General features: G+C 47.4%; 1 protein-coding gene across 1 annotated transcript in view; it reads right to left on the minus strand.

The window, feature by feature from the left end:
* The window catches only part of LOC119179089 (cytochrome P450 3A43), a 111,231-nt gene that overhangs the window by 63,725 nt on the left and 31,183 nt on the right, over positions 1 to 16,323 (minus strand). Inside the window, exons 4-5 of the mRNA XM_075869613.1 lie at positions 13,057 to 13,153; positions 2,296 to 2,421 (exon numbers count right to left, since the gene is read on the minus strand). Of these exons, the coding sequence (XP_075725728.1) occupies positions 2,296 to 2,421; positions 13,057 to 13,153 (223 nt within the window). The remainder of the gene's footprint in view (positions 1 to 2,295; positions 2,422 to 13,056; positions 13,154 to 16,323) is intronic.

Genomic DNA, 16,323 nt, shown 5'->3' on the forward strand with positions numbered 1-16,323 from the left:
TAGGATGCCTGATGCCAATGCCACCGAGTGTTACAATGGCGGGCCACGTGTCCGATACGGTGGCAGTTTGAAACAAATCGGGCGATCGTCAGCAGTCCTCCACTCGGATGGATTGCGAGGGCGCGCTGGAAGGTTTTGGCTTTGGGCATACCAAACATGGGCTCGACGACTGTTGATCGACTGAGAGGAAGCTGTAGTGCACTTTGAGGCCAGTTCAGCATTGGAAACCTCTTGTCGCACAATGGCATGTACCAGTGGCACCATCTGAGAGCTAGAGTCACAGGTATGGGAGCACGTGGACGCAGGAAACAGAGCTTCAAGTTCACGTCTGATGATCTTGGTCACGTGCTCTGCAGTTAACGGCGTCTGAAGCGCAAGCCTGTCTTCACACGACCAGGTTGCTGCTGTGTTTCGTAGTCGAGTGAAATTATGGGCGATACGTCGACTTTTTGCGGCCTCAAAACGCTGGCACTCCTTGATGATGGCATCGACCGTGTTGCAGTCCTTGCATATGAGAAGGTTGAATGCATCATCTGCAATGCCTTTCAACGCGTGAGCTACTTTTCCGGTTTCTTCCATACCGTTGTCCGCTTTTCGGCAAAGGGCAAGCACGTCCTGTATGTAAGTCACGTAGGACTCTGATGGCGTTTGCGCACGAGATGCCAACTCCTTCTTGGCTGCTGCCTTTCTACCCACAGACTTGCCGAAAAGGGCGCGCATCTTTTCTTTGCACGCATGCCAGCTTCCAATTTCGTCTTCGTGGTTCTCGAACCACACTTTTGCTGTTCCTGTCAAGTAGAACAGGATATTGGGTAACATAAGAGTTTCATCTGAGCGGTAATTCTTACTTGTACGTTCGTACAACGGCAACCATTTTCCCACCACCAGAACATCATACATACAAATGAATGTGTCAAATACTAGTCTTACGATACTATAGACATTCAAGCGTTGGCAGTCAGCAGCGCCACACCTCCACTACTTCTGACATAGCAATTCGTCGGGCACACAATTGTGGGAGGAGTCGATTTCGCTTGCCCAGAAAGTATCACACCGTTTGACGCCACGTTACCCTGTGCAATCAGGAAGAACGCTCGCAGAGGGACTGCTTCAGAAGAAGCCACCCACATTTTCTCCTGGACTTGTTGAGCCACTTGACACTCCAATTCATTCCTTCTTCCAAGCTGTTCCTCCCAAGCTGTAATTTTTTGCAACAGGTGCTTAGGATGGTAAATGTATTGCTGTTCCGACAGACCACGCAACCAAATATTTGATCACATGCGCTCTAAAAACGAAAGTGTCCCATTTAGTTTACCAGTTTCCTCGATCACGACCTCACCCTTTATTATAGAGCTCTTTGTAAACTTCTCACTGACCGTGCCAGCTTTTTTCTGCCCTGAACTTTTGAAGGTTTAATTCATTCCTCCGCACAAAAGGTGACCAAGGCTGAATATCTGCTAACAAACGCTAGAATAAATGCTTCCACAAGAGAATAACTTATATGCTCCCCATTTACGCTTCTTCAAATCAACCCACAAGGCTGTTGCATTGGAGTTTTGTTATAATTGCGTGTGATTTCTCCCGCCATGACACATTCGCTTTTTCCTCACTTACACAGCTGTCGGCCCGTTCCCAAACGTCAACTACTGACACCACCTTTCAGGCCTTCCTCGATCTAATGACTCAGTACGGTAGTAGTTTTGCCTCTGCAGTTAATAAATGGCGTGAAGCTTTTCATGATCATCTAAGATCACCACGAGATCACCAGAGCCAACAGTATGACTACTGTCATGGTAATGTTTCAGAGTCTAGAGCGCCATCATACATTTAGGTGCAGTGATTAAGCCCGTTCAATTGCCCGAAAAACTGCTTTCCTGCTACTCAGGATTTGAACGTGTAATACGCCACGTAACCAGCGATACCTGCAAAATAAACCCAGTTCAGTACTTTTTCCTCTGATTTGCTGCCTGCCGACATTGTTCATGCACGCTGCCTCACACTCTACCACTGACTCATGCCACAGAAAGCATCGAGACCGTCAAAAATAACCAGAAGTTGGAAGACATAATAATTGGCTATAACGAAGAACAAAGTACATTAATGAGGAAGATGTGATTTCAGGAAGGGGCACGCACTTTTACGTGCTTGTAGATTGTGCAACTGTACCCTAGCTAAGTCTAGCTCCTTTTTTCCCTGGCTGGCTTAACAATATAACAAATGAGAAACGGATCAGTGAGCAGTGGGATACATGCTGTTATAATATATGCCGACATATAAATTGCAGCATTTACTTACCGCTTTGAGCTTGGATGACGTGAAAAACTGTGACATGCAATTTCGAGAAATCTTCCACAAAGAACCCTTCGCGAAGATCATGTACTTAGCGAAGATTGGCTGCCGCTCTTGCATGTTGAACATGTGCTGCGACAAGTAAAAGAATCGTATCTGAAAGTGGTGAAATATCGAGCACACCACCTGTATTCAATACTATAAAAAGTCTAGGGGACGATAAGAGAGAAATACATTGATCCGGTTGGTAGCTGCCATATTAGGGTGTCACAATGGCGTGCAAGCATGACTTTAATTGTTACTCGTAAACTTTTCCTATCACATTCTCGTAACAAATACACGTGTTGCAGTTTACTTTAAGAAAGTTTTCTAACAAGAATATACACTCAACTCTGCCTGTTGCTGAACAGCTGCAAAGCATCAAAGAGGATGTGGATTGTGACATTGTTTGTGCGTATGTATAGTAAATTCGTAGCAATTAGTGGTGAACTTTTCTTGCAGTTAGTGATAACAACTTCAGCTTAGAACGAGCCCATGTGATCACGAATGTTGGCTATAGGCTTGCCTTGCATTCAGCGAATATCACTAAGTAACCTCAGGGAGAGGTGTGGGTAGCTGACTGCGAGTGCAAGAGGTGTCTTCGCAGTGTTCTGTGGTTTTCCACTGGAGTTTAATAATCTCTGCTCTTTTTCAGACGAAGCTCAAATATGTCTGGACAACGTTATGTGCCTGCCCAGTTTATATATATTGAAACGGGGTGTTGAACCAGCAGGAGTTGACTCGGCGAACGAAAGCTTTATTGAGCGCAAGGGCTAACTGAACGCAAGCCTGCGATCACAGCAAGTCTTCTTCCTTTTCTATATTCGAGCTCCATGCCCACTGCCCTCGTTACAATCACCCCGGGAAATGAGGGAGCCATCCTGGCGACCTAAGGACAGGTGTACACGGAAGGGTCATGGTATGGCTTGAGCCGAAAAATGTGTACAATTTCTTGTCCCCGACGGCGCTTGTCCGGAGAGGCATCCAGCGGCTCGACCAGGTAGTTGACAGGGGATGTTTGGCGCACAACTCGATAAGGGCTATGGTACCTGGACGAAAGCTTGTGGGAGAGTCCTGGAGTAGTTGAAGGAATCCATAGCCACACCAGTGAGTTCGGAGAAAAGCTCATATGCGTGGTTGATGCGTCGTGGCGATGTTTTTGGCGCGTCTGGTCATGTGACGTGAACGCACGAGCAAGCTTCCGACATTCTTCAGCGTGTGCTGCTGCTCGAGAAACGGTAGTCATCTCTGAAGGGTCCGGTCGATAAGGAAGAATGGTATCCATTGTTAATGATGGCTCACGTCCATAAAGAAGGAAGAAAGGCGAAAATCCAGTGGTGCTTTGCGTTGCAGTGTTGTAAGCATATGTCACAAAAGGGAGTATGCTATCCCAATTTGACTGGTCGGATGAAGCGTACTTGGCCAGCATATCCCCAAGTGTACGATTAAAACGCTCTGTCATCCCATTAGTTTGCGGGTGATAGGCTGTGGTAGTGCGGTGTATGATGCGACACTCGCTCAACAACGCTTTGATGGCATCGGAGAGAAAAACGCGGCCACGGTCGCTTAGTAACTCCCGAGGTGCTCCATGCCTTAAAACCAGGTTTTGCAGTATAAAACACGCAACGTCTTTTGCGGTAGCAGAAGGTAACGCAGCTGTTTCAGCGTACCTCGTTAGGTGGTCGATAGCGACAATGACCCAGCGGTTGCTACTCGAAGTATGGGGAAGCGGACCGTAAAGGTCGATTCCGACACGATCGAAAGCTCGTGCTGGACATGGCAACGGCTGCAAGGGACCTGTGGCATGCTGAGTGGGCATTTTGCGTCGCTGGCACGTAAGGCAAGACCTTACGTAACGGCGAACGAAACGGTACATACCGCGCCAGTAGTACCGCAGCTGCAAGCGAGTGTATGTTTTTAACACACCAGCGTGGCCACATTGCGGATCATCGTGGAACGTGGCACAGATGTCAGAGCGCAGATGTCGGGGAAGCAACCACTTACGACCCATCGAACTGTAGTTTCGGCGGTAAAGCAGGTTATCCCGAATAGCGAAGTGTCCTGCTTGACGGCGAAGCGTCCTGGAAACTGGAGCGGGCGTCCGGTTTGAAAGCAAGTCCAAAAGAGAAGAAATCCAAGCATCTTTGCGTTGCTCGGAAGGCATGTCCGAAATGCTGATGGCCAAGGCAGCACTGGTGGAGATAGGCGAGCCGACAGGTTCTGAAGCCAATGGCGAACGTGACAGGGCGTCGGCGTCGGAATACTTACGGCCAGAACGGTAGACAACACGGATATCGAACTCCTGTAACCGCAATGCCCAACGAGCGAGCCGACCATTAGGATCTTTTAGTGAAGATAACCAGCAAAGCGCATGGTGGTCTGTTACAATATCAAACGGACGTCCATATAAATAAGGCCGAAATTTTCCAATTGCCCAAATAATGGCAAGGCACTCCTTTTCAGTTACACTGTAATTCTTCTCGTCTTTGCTGAGGGTGCGGCTGGCATAGGCAACGACGTACTCGTCAAAGCCATCCTTGCGTTGGGCCAGTATGGCCCCTAGCCCGACACCACTAGCGTCTGTATGAAGCTCCGTTGGAGCAGATGGAACGAAAAATCGGAGTATGGGAGGCGTGGTGAGAAGCCGTCGGAGTTCCTGAAATGCATCATCACACGCCTGCGACCACGCTGACAAATCAGACCTTCCGGCAAGAAGATTGGTCAAGGGGGCGATAATGGAGGCGAAATTGCGGACGTAGCGCCGGAAGTAAGAACATAGGCCGATGAAGCTTCGAAGCTCTTTGATGGTGGTTGGCTTTGGGAACGCCGCGACTGCATTAAGTTTCGTAGGGTCCGGGAGAATGCCGTCCTTAGAAACCACATGGCCGCGAATTACAAGCTTGCGAGCGCCGAAGTGGCATTTCTTCAAGTTAAGTTGAAGTCTCGCCGTTAAAAGGCACGTAAGAACTTGCTCGAGGCGGCTGAGGTGGGTCGCAAAGTCGCTTGAAACTACAACAATGTCGTCCAAATAACAGAGGCACGTTTTCCATTTCATACCTCGCAAGACGGTATCCATCATTCTTTCGAAAGTGGCAGGCGCATTGCAGAGGCCAAAGGGCATAACGGTGAATTCATATAGTCCATCCGGTGTTACAAAGGCTGTCTTCGGGCGGTCACCCTCTGTCATGGGCACCTTCCAGTAGCCGGAGCGTAAATCTAACGAAGAAAAGAAATCTGCTCCTTGTAGGCAGTCCAAAGCATCATCGATGCGCGGCAGAGGGTATACGTCTTTGCCCGTTATCTTGTTGAGTCGGCGGTAGTCAACGCAGAACCGGATGGATCCGTCTTTTTTCTTGACGAGAACAACCGGTGAAGCCCAGGGACTGTTGGAGGGCTCGATGATGCCACGTTTCAACATGTCGTCCACTTGTTCGTTGATGACACGGCGTTCAGCAGATGACACGCGGTACGGACGCTGCCTTAGTGGGGCTTGTTGACCGGTGTCAATACGGTGAACGACCGCAAAGGTTCGGCTTAAGCCTGACTGGTCACGATCGAATGAAGAACGAAAGCGGAGATTTATAATCTCTTCGCACTGAGTTGTTGCAAGCTCAGAGTCGATAGCATCCGAGAATACGTCCAGAGCATCATTAGGCGCGTTGGTAGGAGTGACAGCACAAATTGGGAGCGAAACCGTTGAATCGGGTATAGTAGCCGGAAGAATGCACTCGCAAGCTTCGTAGCTTCCCAGGCATTCTCCACGTAGTAAGGATAACGGGCTGTCCGAGGGATTGCACACATAAATGGCAGCGTGACCATTGCGAAAAATGACGACGGCAAACGGAAGCATGATATTTTGACGGAACGCAGATGGGACCGATGGCGTAAACAACACAGGCGATTTCGGGGGGGAGGCACACGACACCGAGACAACAACAGCTGAGAAAGGCGCAATGTCAACGTCAGAAGCAGCAAACACTCTACACGAAGCGCCATCGTCGGGGTCATAGCACGGCACAGATAATGCGAGTTCGGAACGAGCACAGTCGACCAAAGCAGAATTTGACGAAAGAAAGTCCCATCCAAGGATAACGTCATGCGAAGAACGGAAGAAAACTACAAATGAGACGACGTAAATCGCACCTTGAATGACGACTCGTGCAGTGCACATAGCTGAAGGCTGAATTTGATGGGACGTAGCTGTCTGCAAAGATAGGTCGGTAAGTTGCGTGGTCACTTTCTTCAAGTTTCGGCACAGTTTCTCGCTAATTACAGATACGGCAGCTCCAGTGTCAACAAGTCCGTGCACCTTTATGCCATCAATATAGGGTACGATTTCGTTCGGGGGACAGCAGTTAGGTCTTGAAATTTTCGCTGCCAACGCAGTTCTTGCCTCCGGAACTGCGCCCGTCAGTTTTCCCCTCGCGGTGGGCTGTTGCGACGTAACATTGGAGAAATGGATCTGCGACGAGGAGAAGGCGAACGCCTTGAGCCGGATGGGCGGCGACCGGTACGTACGTCTAGAGGTGGATCGGCAGGAACGGGATATCGTGGCTGATTGGGCATGTAGTGTGAGGCCCCTGCAATGTCATGAGAAGGGAAGCTGCGACGGCGGCAGTGACGAGCTATGTGGCCTGGGATGCCACATGAAAAACATATTGGCCGATTATCCGGAGTGCGCCATTGGCTGCCGGTAGGGGCACTTGTCGCTGAATAAGGTACCGGAAACGGTCGTGCAGGCGGCGGCTTCATATAAACGTTCCGGGTTGTTTCGTATACAGCCGGAGACGGGACAGTCAACGGGTGGGCGGGTGGCGTCGACGAATAAACGTGGCGAGTTGCTTCGTAGATAGCCGGAGACGATGGAGCGCGTGGCCGAGCAACAGCGGCTGCATATGTTAGTGGTGCGGTAACAGATGGTGGAGCCGGAGCTGGCGGCAATGCTTCGGCAACTTGCGATTCAATGACCTGACGAAGCGAAGGCGATAAGGGTGCCATCGGCTCGGTAGTTCTGGTGATTATAGATAGCTGCCTGGCGACCTCCTCGCGTATGAATTGCTTTATGAGTGGCATTAAAGCAGAGTGGTCGGCAGTGTCATGGCGATAGTCGAGGGATGAAATGTCCGCGGTGTCTTGAGCAGCGCAACGTGTGGAATCACGTTGCCTACGCAGCTCATCATAACTTTGGCAGAGCTGAATCACCTCGGCGACTGTCTGGGGACACTTCGCAGCAAGCATTTGGAATGCACCATCGTCGATTCCTTTCATTATGTTTTTTATCTTGCCTGCCTCATCCAGAGTCGGGTTGATGAGCTGGCAGAAGAAGAGCACATCTTCGATGTAGCTCGTGAAAGTCTCATCTGTTCTCTGTACTCTGCCACGCAAGCGCTGTTCAGCACGAAGGCGGCGGACAGCAGGACGTCCAAAGACTTCCGAGAGCGTTTTTGCCAATTCCGACCACGTGCTTAAATCACTTCGATGATTTCTGTACTATAGTTTCGCCACGTCGGTCAGGTAAAAATTCACATTTGTGAGCTTATCGGCTGCGTTCCACTTATTGTACGCGCTCACCAGTTCATACTCGTCAATCCAGTTGTCCACATCTTGGTCCTCTGTGCCACCAAATATGGGGGGGTCGCGCTGCCGGAGAGCGCCAGCGCAGAAGACAGGTATGGGTGCGAGAGCTGGAGTGGCGGCCTGAGACGGTCCCGGATCAGTCATCGCAGAAGGTGGTTGGAGTGTGCGGCTACGAAGCTCCAGGGTGAGTACCAGATGTATCCCAGCACTTCCACCACTTGAAACGGGGTGTTGAACCAGCAGGAGTTGACTCGGCGAACGAAAGCTTTATTGAACGCAAGGGCTAACTGAACGCAAGCCTGCGATCACAGCAAGTCTTCTTCCTTTTCTATATTCGAGCTCCATGCCCACTGCCCTCGTTACAATATATATATATATATATATATATATATTGAAACACCTTTTATAGTAACAAACGTTTCGCCTGGTCGCACAGTCTTCGTCAGTGTTGACTTTGACAGGTGGGGGTAAAGGGCACTTCACCGTGGACGGCTATGATGGCCAACGCACTCGTGTCAAAGCAGTGATAGCGGTTGTGAATGACAATTATCAATGTGTACTGTAGTGAAATCTAGTGAAAAGCAGCAAAAGGCAACGGAACGGCTCTTCAGGCTACGAATATCTGAGATGGTGAGAAGAACACCGTCCCACCGTTGATAGCGCTGCACGAAACTGGTACGGAGGAAAAGAGTGGGGGGGTGTGTAGGTGTCATCGTTCACAACAAGTTTGGCGGCACATTTAATGTCAATGGAGGCTCGGTCCTCAAGTACGCGAAATTCAGCCTCAGCCCAAGCGCAATCGATTACGGTGTTGTGACGTGACGAAAATTCCTATCCCTAGATAATGGTACGCGAGCACGGTGAAAGAGCCATGAACACCTATCGTACACAGTGTCCTGAATGGTCAAGCGGGCTGAACTGACTATGGTCGGTTAAAAGGCAGAGCACTGGCTGTACGAAGCGACAATCCCGAGAGAGGCGTCGTAACTTTGCGAATGGAAGGGCAATTTGTAGTGTCCTTAACAGAAACAGCAGCACCTGTATCTACAAGACCAACTCAAGCGGCATTTTCGACAACCACATTCATAACATTGGTGGGTAAAAAATGAGGACTTCGGCAAACCTGAACTTGCGTAGTTCTCGTCTCGGGAACTGCGTCATCTGGTTTCTCTTTTCGTTGGGGCATCGCCGCATAGCGGAAAGCGAGCGATGGCGCGGAGAGGGCGAGCGAAGATGTTCCGAGGATGAAAATTATCCTGGTAGCGAGCTTGCATTGGAGGGCAGGAACTGTAAGGCACGTTTGAGTCAAGTGGGAAGTAGGGCTCTCGGAGGTTTCCATCGGTTGCTTTGGCCCGAACGCGCCAACACCTTGCGACGTGCCCGGGGGATCGACATGCGAAGCATATTGGACGACTGTCGAGTGTGCGCCACAAGTGGGGGGTTTAAGTACCAGTGCAAATGACTAGAGGTGAGGGAGAGCTTTTATGATGCTGGACCAGTGAATGCGGGTGCTTTTTGAGAGAGCCTGGCTACAACCGCGGCGTATGGGAGGGAAGCAGGTACAGGATTTTGCTCGTGGGCAGCTGGTAGCGCCTCAGCAACCTCTGTCTAAATGACACCGTGGAGGGACGATGGCAAAGTTGTGGTAGGTGCCTGAGTGAAGGACACCAAGGAAAGCTGTCGTGTGACATTTTCGCGAACGAAGGATTTTATTTAAGCTATTAGCGACGCCTGGTCATGACCGGCTGGTAAGACTCGACATTGATGCCAAATCGTGCTGGAAGACGTCTTGCCAGAGCACGAAGTTTCCGCCATTGATTGTAGCTCTGGCAAAAGCTAATAACAGTGTTAACTGCAGTCAGATGTCTGGCCAAAAGCATTTGAAAAGCATCATCGGTAATCCCTCTTATGATGTGATTGATCTTTTGAGTTTCCGTCAATGCCTATGTCTTCAACATAACATGTTAAAATTTCACCTTTGTCTTCGAGAGAAGCAGCGCAAACGCTGCTTCTCACGAAGTTTTCGCACGGCAGATTGGTCGAAGACTGCCACAATTGACATTTTGAACTGCGGCCACGTTCGGAAGTCTACCTCGTGGTTTTTTAGCCAAAGGCTGGCCACACCCGCGAGCTAGAGCGACAGGCGGGTCAACTTGTTCACGTCCGTCCATCTGTTCAGAGTGATCTTTCTTTTGAAAATCGAGAGCGAATCTTCAACGTCGTTGTCGTCTGTTCCGCTGAAGATTGCAGGCTCCCGCTGGAGAACACTGCCCGGACAAGTGGCTGATGGTGATGGAAGCATCTACTGATCAGTGTCTGGCATATTAGTGAGTGGCCGCCGAGAACGCAGTTCCAGTATGGTACGGGGAAGGTAGAAGGATCAGTACCCAGCACGGCTTCACCAAATATAAAGGAGTTTTGTTGACTGTAGGGCTGGTCGTTGGTCGCGCAATGCACCGGGCACAGTTCACGAGCTCGAGCATCTTTGCATGCTCGATGCTTGTTCGTGGCCATATTTAGCCATATTATACATATGGCTAAACAGTCTTAGGTGAGCCACATGAGCGTAAGATCGCTCAGAGAATTCGGGCATACTGTCTGGGCGTGCATGAGCGTATACTTATCGCATCAGTGTGAGTTTTGAAGTGGTTAATAGGTTACCTCCCGCACATGGGCCGCTGATGTGCGTGATCATTGAACTCTTGTATGTGAAATAGCCGGGGACCACTCTATGAACATTGTTGCCCCGTGCTGGCTGTAGAGTGAGGTTCACCTCAGTGCCTATTTATATGACCACTTGCCATGCATGGTGACTTCTATGCATGGATCACTTATGCATACGTTCGATACAACCCCTGTTTACAGATTTTTTATCAGAAGATTATATCTTCATCTTCCTACCATTATTAATATGCATGGTCATTCTATGTGTCCTAACTTTTTTATTTGTCCTAAAACAAAGTTGTTCCCGCAAGCGTTGTGTTTTTAATAGCGTGGCTGATAGAATATGGCACAACACGTGGTCTCTTGGTCATTTTTTAATTGTTTTTACACGTTCTTAGTCGTTGTTTCTTTTACTTCACACGTGAATATTACGGCGTTTCGCTCTAAATGTTTACTTTAAGTTGAACGTACGCGTATATTTTGTCATGTCGCCATGTAAAAGCTGTGCGCTTTCTACCAAACTACACACATATCAACTTGCGCGATATATTTCTTTATTAAATTACATTTCAAGACCAATTATGACTTTTTATATTTGTGTCTGTTGCGATTGACACCAAAATCAGCTTTTCTAATTTTCAAGTTTCCTTGCATATACGCATGGAAAACGACATAAGACAGTGTGCCCGAGCACTTACATCTGCCGATTTACCGCAACTAAATACGATATCATACATTATGTGTTTAATTCAACCAAAACAACACCTAAGTAATTGAGCCTCTGCAGGGTAAATGGGCCTGTCTGAACTGCATAGAACTGAATATTTCAAGCAATCTTGGATTATTATTTCGATTTATGATTCATGAGTAACAGCTACAGTGACCGTGGGTGACTCATACAGTTCACTACATTTACCTAGAGGGAAAACTGGCACTGCGATCTTTTGGACGCATAGGAATGCTAGAATATTCAAGCTGCCAACTTCACTCAGATTTTCATCGTTCCCGTAGAGTTCGTACACCTCGATGCATTCTCCTTTCAACGCGTTCAAGTGTGTCAATATAGTTATTTCTATAAAACAGGCACCTAGTGAGATATTTTTTCCTTATCCTGGCACAGTAGTCAGTTTTATTGAATATGGGAAACTTCTGCATCGATGTAAAATTTCGCTATGCGTAGACGGTAACGAACGGTGGCTAAACAAAACAGCGTCAGCGTTCAATCTGCTATTGCTCGTCGTCTGATTTTTTTCTTTCACCGCTTGGTTATGCCGTATACAGGTTATTTTAGAACACATTACGCGTGAATCAATCCACTTATCATAGATTTATTTCAGGAAAGCTATACTTGCGCAGTTGTATCCGCTTTTGAGCCAAAGCCTTTTCAGCACTAGCCAACACAAGCCTCGCGAACACATATACCATCATTCCCAGCGCTCTTAGGACGCCCCTTTGTGAATTTGCACAAATGGTGGCACCAGATTTCACCTCGGTTGTCTTGTGAGAACCCTTATGATAAATTAAGGTTGAATAGCTTGAGTTTGAGGGCAATCAACTGTTTATATTCCTTGAGTTTAAATAAACTTGGTCGAGTAAAAACTTGATGAATTTTATTCTCGTGGAGGCGCGTGTGAGTTGGAGAAAAAAAGTGAAGAAAGCACGTGAGACCTTGAACGTTTGGAGTAAACTTGGCCGTATCAAACAGATGACTGCGTTAAGTTGGTGAAATACGGCACATGTCATGGCCTCAATTCCACTTCGTCAGGGTGGTGGTGATGCAGGAGAGACCAACCGAGTGGAAACTGTATGACTCCATCTGGCTGAGTTCATTAGATCTAATTGGTGTGTTCAATTGTTTGCTGGTAAACCACGCTGATCAATGTTTTCTTGAACCTAAACCCGAGTGAGACCAATGCCAAAATTGAACCATGAGCATTATTCGAAGCAGGCATGGGTGTAAGTAAAGTTCTGCAAATAGTTCACTTTTATTCATCACGGTAGACGTTCATGGTTCCGCATACACCACTCTGTGAGTCCTCGCCTCCGCTGCAATCTTACTCAAGTCTTCAATCATACTACGACGCTGTGTGTGAGCGAAAGAAAGACAGAGAAGACTAAGCGCGTTTATTATAAGAGCAGTGAAGTGCTGCTAGTGGTCGCCACTCACACCGTACTGCCCGCCGGAGTGGAATGAGCCCTCTACCGCAGAGCTATTTTGTGTGTGCTCCGAGTACCAGTGTGTCTACACTGACAAACAAGGGACAAGCCCTGATCATAAGCAGCTTGGCGTCTAAAGCATCTTCTAAGCTCCATCTGCCGACCTACGGATGTTGGCGTCTTGCATCTCTTTATTTTTCTTATTTTTATATTCACCAACTATAGGCACATTGCCTGCCTATCCAATGATTTTGTCGAAGAAACAAAGAAAGAAAACAAAAGAAAGAAGCGGAAGAAATTAATACACGAAAAAGAAGAATTTCTACTCACTCCACGTCCTGAGAAGTTGTTTGACTCCTTGATGAATATATCGTTTATCATGTCCAGATCCTTGACCACCATGAAGGGCGCGTCACCAATAAAGAAACTGTACGAAAAATTCCCCAATTATGAGACGCAAGAATGAACATTAGGTAAGAAATGCACAAGATCAGCACTGATATGTTAAGACTTGATTGTATTCAGCACATTGAATGATGCACTGAGCCACCTTCATTCATCACCTAAGCTCCCATCACGCTAGTTGTTCGTTTCTACATATAAAATTGTAGCCTCATGATCGTGCTGTATAAGTCATCAACTTATTTTGGTTTGCCCATTCCGTTGTTTTCCTGCTGAACACTCTGCCTGCCTCTGCGGAATTTCCATTGAAATCATTCATTACTAAATCTCAATATATTAAACCTAATATATTTTTGAGTGACGATAGTGGATACATTTGCCTTTTTATTTGGCATATTGCGAAATCTTTGGTTGTCCTCAGTAACATTCTTTTACGTCATCATCATCATCAGCCTGAATACACCCACATCCAAGCAAAGGCCTCTCCCATGTAGCGCCAATCAGCCCAGTCCAGAGCATGGTGCTGCCCCGTTGTCCCGCAAACTTCAGCTCAGTACCTCGCCTAAATTTTTTGTGTCCCTCTGGCTCGTTTTCTTTCTCTTGGAAACCAGACAGCTGACCGTAACGACCAGCGGTTATCCGGTCTAAGCCTGCGTGCCCGTCTCCTATTCATTTATTACAGCGAGAACTGTATATGGATGGCTAGCAGACACAAAAAGCGGTCCGGCAGTGGTGTGACGAGTGGTCTCTGTTGGCTGCGTTATCACTTACGTCATTCGCAGCGTCGTACCCATGCATGCGCCCCATTGGCTGCGTTTTGAGTGACGTCGTCCATCCCGTCCCAACCATGGTGCCGAGCACGAGCGCATCAGTTTCTTTTTAAACCTTCCACATGGGTATGCGACGGACAAGTCTAGAAGAGCGCCGACAGCGGAGACGTGAGAGAGACTCGCATTCGCCGGAATGATAGTGCCGTCTGAGCACAAAAACAGGACCGGGAGCAGATAAACACCGGAGCAGCACTTACCAGCTTTTTTGCTGGTTAACTATTTGTACAGAGTGCTTGAGTGGTGATTTTTTTTTTGGTCTCAGCTTTCATATCGATCTAACCTATTTGCTCCCTGGCCCACCCTGCTCTCTTCCTGTCTCTTGAAATTATATCTATCAGTTTAATTTCCATTGTTTTCTGCATCGCCCTCAAGAAAAATCGATCTATCTTTTTAGCCTACAGGTTTCTGCTCCGTAGGTAATTACTAGAAGGAGTCAGGTGTTAAACACCTTCATATTGTGCGATAATGGTAGCCTACCAATGATACTTTGAGAATGCTTGCCAAATGTGCTCCCCCATCCTCCACATTTTACTGGTTAAGCTCCCGCCTTCTTGATATTCTCCCTCGCTCCCGTGATTTGGATCCAAGGTTACTACCTATCCTAAATAGACGTGCTGATTTACAACTTCCGGCACCTCGCCACTATCACAAGGCGAAATTGCCTGTCTAGACTGTTGCACCTTACATTAATTTTTGTACATTTTTTTCCTGCTCTACTTTTCTGTTTTCCTTTCCAAATTCAATAATCACGAGCTGTAGTTCATCCATTGAGTAATGTGAACAGCAAATCAAAGGTTACTTGGGTACTCTCCTTTCGTCAACACTTAATCATGACGTTTTCTAATCTAGGGTCCTGAAAACGTTCTCTAAACACAGTCTGAATGGAATTGGGAAGATCATGTCTCATGCTTTACGCCCTTCTTATTTGAAAATCAGCCACGTTATAATTAAGGACTATTGTCACAGTGGGTGCACTGTAGCTTTCTTTCGAGATGTTTACATACGCTTCGTCAACGCTCTACTTTCGTAGAGTCTCCATAACTGCTACTATCTCGACCGAACGAAGTGCCTTGTCAGGAATCTATAAGCGCTGAATATTGGGGTCACTCCTATCTCTAACAATTCATATCACCCGAATTATAGTACGAATATTACCACATTCATCAAATTTTGTTATCGCCCCGTTACATTGTGGATAACGTTCAGCGCAAATGGCGCCTGCAGTGTTCGGGAAGCTTGTGAACTGTAGTCGATCATTTCGGTAGGAGTACGCGCGCAATGTACAAATGTTTCGAGAAATTACGGGGTGGTTAGCGGTAACACTGGTATATTCGATGGCATAAGTATGATTGCCGGCACGCTTCACCACTCGTCAGTTGATCGATGACCGACGCTATCTTTGCCGCTATCAGTACCAGCATGCATCATTGTAATCTGGCTTCTAGTTTACCGGCCCCAAGTTTGGCCAAATAAGCAGTTTCATTTCCAACAAGCTGTCTCTGCCTTCGTCAGCGTCACGACCCCGTAGGAAACTTTGCTTGGTCTTTTGGTTAACTTATTATTATTAATGTCCTCTTCATTCTATTAGCTAGTAATTTATAAATAACTTGCACACAACAGTCAGTAAGCTGATTGGCATCGGCGGCTAACTTTTCAAGTCCATGACGTCCCTTTTTTATATATTAGGGTGATGCTAGCAGTCTTACAAGATGTTGCTACAGTCCCCGTTACGAGACTCTTCGTAGACAGGGTGTCCAGGTTTTTTAACAGAATATACCCACGGTCTTTCAACAGATCTGATGTTGCCTAATAATCACCAGTGGCTTCCCCTCTCTGCATTCGCTACAAGGCTTTCCTTACATCACATCTCGTTACTGGTGGGATATACACCTCGGCTTGGCTACTAGGACTTATTTCATTACCCTATTGATTGTAAGAAGTAGTAGTCCTTATCAAAGGGAGATCACATCAGTGATGATATGGGAAGCAACCTCTTTTATGTACTCCTTGGTTAATTTATAATAGATGTGCACTTGAGTGAATGAAAACTTTGAGCAGTTTGTTTCTTTGCTTACGCGAATTTCGGCGCTCCACTCTTACAGGAGGCCGTTCTGCGGTGCAGGCTTTTGGGGCACCTCCTCGAAACGCCACGCCTTCTTCCCTAATGAATTGTCTTTTTCGCTTCAATGAATAAAACTGAAACTTCGAAAGTCCGCCACGCATTGTACACTTTCTGTGGCTGCAGACAACAACAAGGGCGAAATGTGTTCACCAAAAACACTCGCCTAGTTTGCGTAAGAATTCTCCAAAGTGAAAAAAAGCGCATACCTACGAAGTGAGTAATGATGAAGGAGCTTGCTCTAGA

Source organism: Rhipicephalus microplus, chromosome 7, assembly GCF_043290135.1.
Source record: "Rhipicephalus microplus isolate Deutch F79 chromosome 7, USDA_Rmic, whole genome shotgun sequence".
NCBI lineage: Eukaryota > Metazoa > Arthropoda > Arachnida > Ixodida > Ixodidae > Rhipicephalus > Rhipicephalus microplus.